This window comes from Rhinopithecus roxellana, chromosome 17 (assembly GCF_007565055.1).
Source record: "Rhinopithecus roxellana isolate Shanxi Qingling chromosome 17, ASM756505v1, whole genome shotgun sequence".
Taxonomy (NCBI): domain Eukaryota; kingdom Metazoa; phylum Chordata; class Mammalia; order Primates; family Cercopithecidae; genus Rhinopithecus; species Rhinopithecus roxellana.
This window is the reverse complement of record NC_044565.1, coordinates 63,564,710-63,577,761: the sequence shown is the minus strand read 5'-3', so window position 1 is coordinate 63,577,761 and position 13,052 is coordinate 63,564,710. Positions and strand designations below refer to the sequence as shown.

The 13,052-nt window shown below is 36.0% G+C and overlaps 1 protein-coding gene across 5 annotated transcripts in view; it reads right to left on the bottom strand.

Annotated features, from left to right (window-relative positions):
- Positions 1 to 13,052, bottom strand: part of ATAD2B (ATPase family AAA domain containing 2B) — a 229,435-nt gene that overhangs the window by 105,666 nt on the left and 110,717 nt on the right. For all 5 annotated transcript variants that reach the window (XM_030920718.1, XM_030920716.1, XM_030920717.1 and 2 more), the window contains one exon: positions 7,556 to 7,742. In XM_030920718.1, coding sequence (XP_030776578.1) covers positions 7,556 to 7,742 — 187 coding nt within the window. The remainder of the gene's footprint in view (positions 1 to 7,555; positions 7,743 to 13,052) is intronic.

Sequence of the window (13,052 nt, the reverse complement as noted above, 5' to 3'; positions counted from 1 at the left end):
TTGATTCTTTATTACATTATACTCCATTTCCTTCTGACCTCCTTCTTGCCACAGACATCATAAGGTCCTTAGATAACAATTTTTTTTAAAACTTTCTTTATTTAAAAAAAATCACAAACTACTTCCTCTAAATATTAAAGATACTAAAGGCAAAAATCAGGTCACTGAAGTTAGAAGTAGCCATCCAAGGAAGCAGTCATGATATAAACTGCACTTATAGTTACAAGAGTTCTAATCATCTCAAAAGCTAAACTTTGAAGTCAGCATTTTAGCCATCAAATTAAAATGTTCCATCCATGAAAATTTAGTGTATTTTTAAGTTAAGAATTTGTAGTCCCACAACAAGCCATTTCCTTTAGAAAGTGGAAACTATACAATTTTTAAACCCAAATGTGAATGAAGCAGAAGGCTCAAAGCCAGTATCACTTTTACCTGCCTAAAGAGGGCAATATAGAAAAGAAACAACTGTTGTCATCAAGAAACTTCCAGAACTTGTCTCAGTCACTTAACAGTATTATAAATATATTAAAATTATAAAACACAGGTAAAAGAAAAATGTTGGGAGCTACAACATCCTCAATGTTTATAAAAATTAAAAGGCACTAATAAATAAGTTTAATTCTTTGTGCCATGCTATCAGAAATGATTAAAATAAATAATATCTGTGCATTGCTGGTGGCTTTATTTCATTTTTATTCCTTTATCTATTTATATTCCCTTTATCTAAGATTTATTGGGAATCTCTTGTGAAAAGAAAGCATGTCTGGATTCTAAAGATTCAGGATTCAATAAATAAGGTACAAATTTCTTTACATGCACACAAAATAAGCCTGTTATAAAACACATCTGTACTAGTTACTGAACTATGGTAGTAACACAAATTAGCATTTTATGAAAATTAAATCACTTAAATTCTTCTTCTTTTTCTAATATTTTCATTCCCTAAGGACTTCAAGAATTTCAGTAAGTATGATACACTTCAGGTCAGGATAATTTAACTTGTCTACAACTCAAAAAAAAAATTATTTTTTAAGTGTTGCTATGGAAAAACTCAGATATCCATGTGAGCAAACACAAAAGCATCCAAAGTATACACAGACTCCTACAGAGAAATCCAGAAATCTATAAGCACAAACACAAGAGCAACCAAAGTATACACACAGGTAAGTACATTAATACCTTCATGCTATTCAACCAAAAAGAATTTCCCCTGGGAAATTCTAGATAACAATTTCTCTCTGGGGAAATAAATGCATTTAAATTTTCACCAAGAAAAGACCTTATTCACCTTTTGAAATTATTCCCAACACCACATAGTGCCTAAACTCCAAAGCTTTTCAGACCATATATAAATGCATTAATTGAATCAAACCTGTCTAATAATTAAAAAGATAAAATACAGCACACTTATCAGTCCCTTTTTTCCAAACCAACAATAGAAATATACAGGAGGCAAAAAATTATATTTGAGGATGTCAGAAAAGGAGAATCATAGTTTTGTTTTGTTTTTTAAGAGTGTTAATGCCAAAGGTCTTTTACTACCAATATTAACATCTCCCGCCTTGCTGTAGGACTCAATAATTACTTGTGAACTTAAGGGGGCAACCATAAATCTTCCAGGCTATACCAAGGGTTCTCATTCTCCTTCCAAAGCCCTTGGAAGACTGTGAAATGCTCAGTAACATATGTGTGTACACACATGCGCATGCGTGCGCATCTGTTTCAGTAATAAATGTTGGACTAATGCCTAGTGACCAGCTAAAGTACTATAGCTCAAAGTGAGAGCTACTGAAAACCTAGAATAGTAATATCTGAGATGCATTTTTACAAAGTACAGATTCCTGGGACTCATTCCAAATTGAGTGAATCACAATCTATGGGCGTGGAGCCAGAAAATCAGAAATTTGTATAAGTATACTCAGGTGATTCTTATGCACACTACATCTTAAGAAACAATATGAAAAACATTGCTTTTTAATATAGTAGATACTAACTCTGCCATTTTTTACTCCAGTTGATGATATTAATCAATAGCTGAGTCCGTCAGAAGGAGAAAAGAAAGTTCTATCATGTATATTCCTGTGCATGTATGTTTTCAAGGACAGACATAAAATGAAACATGATCCCCACAATATAAAAAATATCAAGTAGGGGTCTCCCACCTTACCACATATAATACATACAGCCCTTTAAAAGTGATTTAAGATTCCCTTTAAGACTGCCTTTCATGTTCATGTTACACTACTAAATACCAAATTTAATTGATATTAGGTATTTTAGAGCCTGGGGAAAAGAGAAAATATGCAAGAATAACTTACCAGACTAAACTCTTATATTACACATCGATTTAGAGAGAGAACTCTGAGTACAGGAGGACTAGCTCCCAAGAAAGGTGAAGCAAAAAGGAAGAAATGAAAAGGAATACAGAACAGAAGAAAAGGTAATCTTTTTCAATCTTTCCAGTGTTTTACCACCTGACTCATGCACTCTCTTCCCTATAGCTTTTGTACCCACTTATAACCTGGTTTGCCAACCTCTACCAATTATTTTAAAATCCCTCTTACATTATATAACAACTTCTTTTTGCAGAATTTGTTAGCAAAGACAGTGTTATATTTATGAATGTAAAATAATTTTAAATATGCACTTAAGACACATATAATCACAGATTAGCCAAGACATCCGGTCTCTGGCCAGTGTTGCAGATAGAGTGCGGGTGTCTGCTATCAAGACTGCACTTCATGGCTCAGGTCCTGGCAGACTGACTATCCAGGAGGAGTCACTCTAGAGTAAGCTCGACTTCTAACCCAGAAGCTCTTAGGTACACACTGAGAAGATGAGATGCCTTAATGTACTAGAGAAAGTGAAATACAACCAAAATGATAGTGAGTTTTTGTTGTTTTTCACAATCAAGTGACACCTCTCTCCTTCCCACCAAAACAAAACAGTAGTAAAAGACAAGAAGTGTACAAGAGACCAGAGGATGTAGAATTCAAAGTTGGCCAAGCAGGATTCCGAAAGATGCCATGAAAAAATCAGAAAAAAAAAAAGAAAAGAAAAGAAAAAAAAAAAACCCTGTAACATCAATACATAGTTCACTACAACGCTTCCTAAGTGTTTCCTTACCTTTACTTAAATAACATTAAACCAGTAATGTTTGTGAATATATATACAAATTAGCCATAAGGAACAACTATAAACAAAAATAAAAAAATCTTTCTCACTTTGAAACTATTTCTCTTGGCCGGGCGCAGCGGCTCACGCCTAGACTACAACCAGCACTTCGGGAGGCAGAGGCAGGTAGATCACCTGAGGTCAGGAATTCAAGACCAGCCTGACCAACACGGTGAAACCCCGTCTGTACTAAAAATACAAAAATTAGCTGGGCATGGTGGCGGGTGCCTATAATCCCACCTACTCGGGAGGCTTAGGCAGGAGAATCACTTGAACCTGGAAGGCGGAGGTTGCAGTGAGCCGAGATCACGCCATTGTACTCCAGCTCAGACAACAAGAACAAAACCCTGTCTCCAAAAAAAAAAAGAAAGAAAGAAAAGAAAATATTTCTCTTTTAAAGTGATTTTTTTCATCTTTAGTTTGCTCGATATAGTCAAATAAAAACTTCAAAAAAGAGAATTTTCCAAACAGTATAGCATAAACTAAAAAGGCAAAGTTCACACATTTTCCAACCTTCCAGATTCCTTCTACCCAAGTCAAAGCAACCATATTAAGTTTTGGGGATACTTGCTTTTTCACTAATGTCATCTTCATTTTTCCGTTTCAGCCCATGTAAATCTACCTCATTCGTGTTAATGGCTAGACAGTATTCCTTCGGATGTCAAGATACACCATAACTAATTTTAGCTGGTCCCACGTGAAGGGATATTCAGTTTGTTTGCCTTTGTGTTTTGTGTGGCAATTACACATGACACAGTGATAAATATACTTGTCCATTTAGCATTGAATACTTGTAGCTAACATATCTTTAGGAAAAATTCCTAAACATAGAATTTCTGGGTCAAAGGGTATATGTACTTGAAATGTTATTTTCTTTTCTCACACTACACCAATGTGGTACTTGAAATTTTAAAAGACGGTGCCAGATTACACTCCAAAAATATCAAATAAATTTACATTTCCACTAAGTAAGTATGAGCATTCCACATCTCCAACAGGGCATTATCAAGCTTTAAAAAAAAAAAAAAAACACAAATCTGATACTTTATTTTCACTTAAGTGAAGCTTAGAATCTTTTCACATCTGTTATTGGCTGCTTTTTCTTTTCCCCCATAAATATCATGTTTCTACTTTGCCAATTTTTATATTAGATTGCTATTCTTTCTTCTCACTGATTTTAAGGCATTTGTCCATAGTTAGGAAACCTGTTCTCAACATATCTGCTACAAATATACTTTTTCCCAGACTATATCTATTAATTTAATTTAAGGAATGCTTTTTGTCATGTGTAATTTAAAATTTTATATAATCAAATTCCTTCATATCTTTATGTTTTCTAGCTTTTGTGCATTGCTTAGAAATTACTTTCACACATAAGATAATAAATACACTGACCTTGTGAATTTTTCCAGTACTTTTATAGTTCCACTGACCATGTAGAGTTCATTTTGGGCTATAGAAAAAGGTAGGAAATCCTAGTTTTATTTTGTTTTGCTTTTTCCCCTATTGGAGGAACTTGCTAGTTTCCCAAGACCATTTGGCAAATAATCCATTTCTTCCATCTACTGATATGAAACGTCATCGCCATTGTGCTCATCACCACCAAATTCTACTTCTACAAAAGTCTAAGCATGAATTGTCTCTTCTGTTCTAATACTTTTGTCTATTCTTGCACAGGCACACATTCTTTATTACTGTAACTCTATTACACCCTTAAAATTTTGGTAGGGCCCCCTAATGACACTTTTTCCTCTAGAATTCTCCTTGCTAGTCTCATATTTATTTTCTAGAAGAAACACAGAACTCTTTTTTTTAACTTCTCTCCCTAAGTCTTGAGGAGATTATAATTGGAACTATACTTAATTTATACATTAATTTAGGAAAAAAACCTCACAGTCTTTGAATTTAAAGCCTTACCATTCATTAGTTGTAAGCAGTAGCAGTGGCAGCAACGGTAGTAGTAATAAGCATGAATATAACTAACTTTCATTGAGGACTATATGTCAGGCCTATTTGATAACCTCATGGTGTCATCTCTGTTTCACAGATGACAAAATTAAGGCTCAGAGTGTTAAGCTACTTGCCCAAGGTCACAACCACAACTGAGATTTTAGTCTGCATAATTTGACTTGAGTCTACACTCTGAATTAAGTAAGTTTAACACAGTAATTATAAACAAGGTGTGCTTCTTCCTCTAAAGCTCCACATATTAACACAACATTATCATTAGTATGAAAACACCGTTAAGTATTCTAGCCAGGCATGGCCCTCTCTATGAAGATGGCACTGTGAAGTATTCACTGAGATATGCCCATCCCAAATCCCCAGACTTTCTTGTTCCTATATAGTGGTTCACTCCCAATGCAGAGATCTGCAGCAATGATCAGATCATGGGAGCTGAGAGTAAGAGGTGATGAGAATATTGACATTTAATTGATATCTAAAGCAGAGAAACCATCTAAACTTTGCTATTTCTTAATATAAAGATTAATAGTAGTGTGTACACACACATGCACACACATACACACACTAGAAGTACATTCACATATGGAGTTGAATGCTCAACAGGTTTTTAACTGCCCAAATACATTTGAAATTTATCTATGTAGAACATTCCAACCCTCCTGCCTCAAAAGAGTCAATCAGAAGACTGAAGATAACAAACAAAATTCTTGGCTTTTGGTTTACCAAATAAGCTCCTGAGATCTCAAGGTAGAGATTTTAGTTTGAGACAACCAAATTTTGAAGTCTACAAGCTTGGTTTGAGACCCAAATGCCAAATCTCTACATATATATTTACTTCTTTGGAAGGCCAAGAAGGGCGGATCACGAGGTCAGCAGATCGAGGCCATCCTGGCTAACATGGTGAAACACCATCTCTATTAAAAATACAAAAAATTAGCTGGGCATGGTGGCACATGCCTGTAGTCTGAGCTACTCGGGAGGCTTAGGCAGGAGAATCGCTTGAACCCTGGAGGGGGAGGTTGCAGTGAGCTGAAATGGCGCCACTGCACTCCAGGCTGGGCAACAGAGTGTGACTCCGTCTCAAAAAACAAACAAACAAACATATATTTACTTTAGGGATATGGGAAGAATACAAGAGACTAGCCCAGCTCTGGCCTCCTTAATAAAGATGGCTTCCTCCCCCCGCCAAGAAGACTGATGATACTATGAAAGGCAGAGAGCAGCTTCTCTGGCCTTTGGGTTGGGAAACAAACAAATAAGGTATATCTTTCATATATTCAACTGTCCCCCCCAGCAACTTTTAGTCTTCTTCTCATAGTCCCTTCATACTGTTTCTGCTAATGTGTAAAATCTTTATGTGTCCAACTGGGAGCAAAATACTGGTAGACAGCATTTAATTGAGGGGTTTTGGAAAGAAACCTTTAAATAGGGCTTTAAAAGTGATAAAGTGCTGGTAGGGTGTTCATATCCAGAGACTGTGAATAAAAGAGAAACTAAATCAATACTACTATGAATTGTTTAAAAAATGCATATTTCTTGCTACAATGTAGGAAATGGTCGGTTATAGTATATGTATTAAGTATCTGGAAAACGTAACTGGGAAAAAAACAACAAAATTGTGTAAAATGTTTTAAGTGTTACTACTCCAGTTATCTAACTCTAAAAGCAGGCTAAGTAGCAAAGTACAAAGTGGCATTCCTTTCTCTAATTTATTTATTTGAAACATTATTATTCAAACATTTAATGACCACTATCAGCTGGACACCTTGTCAGAGTTACATAAATGGCTTAGATATGGTCCCTTGGCTCAAAAAATGTATTACCCTCATCCCTAGTTTCAGTATGACATAATATATCCATGGTTATATATAACAACCTCAAGAAATATAAACAGCCCCACTAGAACTTTGCTTCACAAACCAGTAAATACAAAATAATTGAAAGTCAAATATCAAACACACAACTATCAACACAAATATCTATAACTTTTGAACTGCTATCACTATTCTAATATGAATATTAAATCCTGGTATCTCAAATTGGATATCATTTCCCCTTCTATGATAAGGCTCTAAGAAAAGACACAAGTCTGAAACTGCTCTGAGACCACAGCTTTGAACAGAGGGTCAGAAAAAGGCAAAATAAACTCCCTTTCTACATACAATGCATAATGAAACAGGGTATTAAAATTTCAGTAAGAAAGATCATGAGAAAGACAATGAGCTCACTTAAAACACTGTATGCATCAAAAGGATCCTTTACACTAATACTAGAATGCCAATGAATAACCAACAAAAAGTTAATATTCATATCATACTCTGAAAAATCTTATCTGTAAACACTACACACTAGAAATATTACCAAACTAGAAGCAATAAGAAAGTCAGAAGTGCTCTGAGATGTGATACAAACCTACCTGTGCACATGATTCCTCAGGTGTTTTGGCACTAACTGAATAAAGTGCTGGGAGATCTAGTCTATGCACAGAGAATCTTTCTAGAGTGTGCAAAAGTGCTGGAGCAAGGTGAGAAGTTTGACCTGAGCCCCGTTCTCCAGATAGCAATAAGCGTGGCCTGTATGAGGTTGGCTGATGATATGGTGACCTGTAATACATGTAAGACACAATTATTTCAAAATCATATATTCTGAAGATAAATATGAAATACCAGGCAAATTTTTTACATTAAAACAATTTAACTCCAAATTAACAGAACTTTCCTATATTATTTTAGTACAGTGATTTATTTTTTCATTAATTATGGTTCTAAAATGTTGGTACCTCTGCCCATATTAATAACCAAGATATAAAAGTATAAAATCCACTTTACGGGCCAGGCGTGGCAGCTCACGCCTGTAATCCTAGCACTTTGGGAGGCCGAGGCTGGCAGATCACCTGAAGTCAGGAGTTCAAGACCAGCCTGGCCAACATGGTGAAACCCTGTCTCTACTAAAAATACAAAAATTAGCTGGTTGTGGTGGCGGGCATCTGTAATCCCAGCTACTCGGGAGGCTGAGGCAGGAGAATCACTTGTACCCGGGAGGCGGAGGTTGCAGTGAGTTGAGATCGCACCACTGCACTCCAGCCTGGGCAATAAGAGCAAAACTCTACCTAAACAAACAAACAAACAAACAAATAATGAAATAAATTCACTTTAAAATAAAATAACCTTGGTATTCCTGCTATCATACCACATATATTAACTTGAAGATGCATTAAACTCCAGTATCATTTAGTTATTAATTATCCAAGGTTAAATGTTAGGAATCTTACTTTTTGACAAAGAGGTAGATCTGAAGATTATTCCAAATGTAAGACTCAATTAACAGGCGGGGCCTTTAGGAGGTGATTAAGTCATGAGCGGTCAGCCCTCATGAATGGATTAGTTATATTATCAAAGGGCTTGATAATAAAACTAGCTAGCTAGTCCCTTCAATCCCTTCTGCCATGTGAAGACATTACTGGTCACCTCCAGAGGAAGCAGTGCTCAAGGCATCATCTTAGAGGTAGAAACCAAGCCCTCACCAGACACCAAATCTGCCAGAGCCTTGATCTTAGACTTTCAGCCTCCATAACTGTGAGTAATAAATTTATGTTGTTATGTTCTCACTCATAAGTGGGAGCTGAACAATGAGAACACACGGACACAGGGAGGGGAACATCATACACCGGGGCCTATGTGTGGGTGGGAGACCAGGGGAGGGATAGATAGCATCAGGAGAAATACCTAATGCAGATGACGGGTTGATGGGTGCTGCAAACCACCTTGGTAGGTGTATACCTACGTAACAAACATGCACATTCTGCACATGTATCCCAAAACTTAAAGTATAATAAAAATAAATAAATAAATTTAGGTTGTTTATAAATTACTCCGTTTAAGGTATTTTGTTATAGCAGCAGGAACAAACTAAAACCATCACAATTTTTAAAAGAACAAATATATATAAACTTCTTCCAACACATATTATTTCTGTAACAACAAAAACTAACTGTTCCTACCCTGACAGATGACATCTAAAGCCCCATAACAGAGAAGGAAAATATATTAAACCAAACTTGAACTTGTCATTTCGAGATTCTACAGCACCATTAAAATAACAAATGAAACAAAGTTTACTCTCACTGTGGGGAGTCCTAGACATTCTAAGGCAATACAATAAGAATAAAGCAAATTTCAAATGGAACGAATAGAAAGCAATAAAGGAAAAAATTGACACCTGTAAAGCATATGATTATGTAGTAGCAAATCCAAGAAATCAACCAAAAACTGTCAGAATCTACGAGCAAAGTAACAAGACAGAAGAAACAGAAAAATCAATAGATTTCCTAAACACCATCAATAACCAATGTAAAAAAGGAAAGGAGATCCTATTCACTGCCAAAAAATAAAAAAATTAAAAGGTAAAACAAACATTATCAAATTATAGTCTTAGCAAGAAAAGAGTAAAACTGAGCCTGAACACAAAGACTAAATATATAAAGACGTCAATTCTTCCTAATCCATTTACTTTTCCATTTTATACGCATAGGATTTTCAAGCTGAAATCCCAAAAGAATTTTTGGGAAGAGGGGAGTTTCAACTTATTTACAACTTTAACTGAAAGAATAATCAAGTAAGAACATCAAGAAAACTTTTTAAAAACATGCTATCACCTGGGCGAGATGGTTCACGCCTGTAATCCCAGCACTTTGGGCGGCTGAGGCTGGTGGATCATGAGGTCAGGAGATTGAGGCCATCCTGGCTAATACAGTGAAACCCCGTCTCTACTAAAAATACAAAAAATTAGCTGGGCATGGTGGCACGTGCCTGTAGTCCCAGCTACTCAGAAGGCTGAGGCAGGAGAATCGTTTGAACCTGGGAGGCAGAGGTTGCAGTGAGCCGAGATCGCGCCACTGTGACAGAGCAAGACTCAGTCTCAAAAAAAAAAAAAAAAGCTACCAACTTTAATGCATTCAAACATGTTTTAGTAACAAGCACTTCACAGAGATTTCTTGTTCAATTTTCTTAACAATTCTGTGAAACACATAGTTTCATTTTATTAAACAGATAAGAAACCAGGGCGCGTGGAGGTTAGCTATAAAGTTGTATAACCAGATGGAAGAGTTCAAATTGTCATTCAAGCCCATTTATTTGACTGCAAAGCCCAGGTTCTGAACTCACTATGTTAAGATGTGTCCTACTTTATACTGAAACACATTATAGAATAACAGTTAATAGAATGTAGAATATACCAAAGAAACAGAATTAAACATAAAAGGCAGTCTAGGAAATGATTAATCGTAATCACTATATGAAGGAATTTCATATAAAATGAAATAATGTATATGCATATAAATTTATAATACTTTATATGACAAATAGTTATGATTCATAGTAAAATTCATATAAAATATTTTATTATTTTATACTATAAGATGATATGAATTATAATATATAATACATACATTTATATTAATATAAATTTATAAAATTTATAAGAATTTGTATTTTCTTATATGAAATAATTTCATATAAGAAAAGAATCATAAAAAACAAACGAGGGCAACACAGTGGCTCACACCTGTAATCCCAGCACTTGGGAGACTCAGGTAGGCAGATCATTTAAACCCAGGTGTTCTGAAACGAGTCTGGGCAACATGGCAAAACCCCATCTCTACAAAAAATTTAAAAACAAAAAAATCAGCCAGGCTTGGTGGTGTGCACCTGTAGTCCCAGCCACCAGGAGGCTGAGGTGGGAGGATCACATGTGTCCAGGAAGTCAAGGCTGTAGTGAGCCATGATGGTGCCACTGCACCCCAGCCAGGGTGACAGAGTGAGACCTCATCTCGAAAAATAAAATAAAAAGAACAGAAATGGATGATAAAATAAACGTTTAAAAACGGAGGAGTCAGGTCATTTCACAGCATAAGCAAAATGAATTCTAACACAAAATTTAAATTAAAAGATTCACATATTTTTAATTCATAATAATCTAAAAACCTCTGTAACTCAAAAATTATAATCTGAACCAAATAGCAAACAACCAAATGGCATAAAGAATTTGTCATACAGCAGGGCACGGTAGCACATGCCTGTAATCCCAGCTACTTGGGAGGCTGAGTTGGGAGGATGACTTGAGCTCAGGAGTTCAAGACACCTGGGCAACATAGAGATCCCATCTGAAAAAAAAATTGATAGAAATAAGCATAAAAAGAAAATTTAATAAAAAGAATTTGTCATAAACAGGAACGGTTCTTAATGTACAAAGAGTTTATATGCATAGTTTTTAAAAAATCCTCCATGGGCAAAGGACGAAAACAGACAATTCAAAAAGAAAATAGAAATAGGAAACTTTTTCAAATGTTTATTTAATTATATAACTATAGAATGCCTCCCATGCTGAATGCCTTAGCCCTAAGTATCAAACAATACCAGTGTTGTCATACAGCACATAATTGAGTGGTATTTAGTAAAAAAGTTAATACACAAATTACCATAATTCAATGTGATTAGTAAGTGGTACTGTTTAAGTACACAGTGCTATGGAAGATACCAATTAGAGACTCATAGAAGCCATTCCTGGAAAACTGTTACCAAGACACAAACCCAACAGATTGGAGGTACAAGAGATGAATTCCAAGACTGCAAAACAGGATGCACAAAGGAACAAAGGTTAAAAAGAACATGGCTCTTTGGGGTAACTGATACAGTTCATATAGCCAGTTTTGGTTTTATTTGTTTGTTTATTTTGAAGTACTGGGGACAAGTTGTAGAGGGTGCGGTAAAGATACTAGGGTGGGAGAGAAAAAGGAAGGTAAATTAGACTACGAAGGGCTACAAGTGTTTTGTAAGCCATGTTAAAAGTTTGGAATGTGGCCGGGAATGGTGGCTTACACCCATAATCCCAACACTTTGGGAGGCCAAGGCGGGCAGATCACAAGGTCAAGAGATCGAGACCATCCTGGCCAACATGGTGAAACCCCATCTCTACTAAAAATACAAAAAAATTAGCCAGGCGTGGTGGCAGGCACCTGTAGTACCAGCTACTCAGGAGGCTGAGGCAGGAGAATGGTGTGAACCCAGGAGACAGACCTTGCAGTGAGCCAAGATCATGCCACTGCACTCCACCCTGGGCAACACAACAAGACTCCGTCTCAAAAAAATAAAAATAAAAGTTTGGAATGTGTACTGAAGACAATAGGGAAGCATTAAGATACTTTAGAGCAGCAAGATAATCATATACAAGTTTAGGGCAGATAACTATCTCAGCATGTCAGTATGGGAAAGGGTTTTGAAAGAAGGCAAATGAGAGGAAAGATAATCAGGCATCTGCTATAGTAAGCCAAGCATGAGATGTGAATGACAATTCAACAAGAATAGTGTTAGAGGAAGAAGGAATAGCCTGCGATGAGACTTACTTAGTAAGAAAAATCAAAAAGACTTGGTCATTGACTAGACAAAGAAAGAAATAAAAGGAAAGAAGTTGAGAATGATGTCAAATTCTAGCTGAGACAACTGAATGAATGGTGGCTCATAGGAGTCACAGGGAGAGAAGGAGCGATATAGTCCAGCTATGTATAGAAAGATCCATGGTACAACAAAGGGGAGATGGATCACTGGTCAGGGTCTGAAGATCAAGAGCAATCTAGGCTTGAGAATGAAACGGTAGTCATTAACAAAGAGATAAAAAATTGAGAAAACATAAATGAAAATAATGATAGACACCTTTTATCTGTTAGATGAATAAACCAAAAATTAATTTCAACACCCATTATCAATGAGAGGATGGGAAAATTGATATCCTCATAACCAGTAGAAGAAAAGCACAACTTTTCTGAAATGATATGTGATAGATCTAAAGATGCCAAAATGTATGCCCAAAAGTATTCAGTAACTCACTCCACTCCTAGGGACTCCCCAGCCTCTTACTGT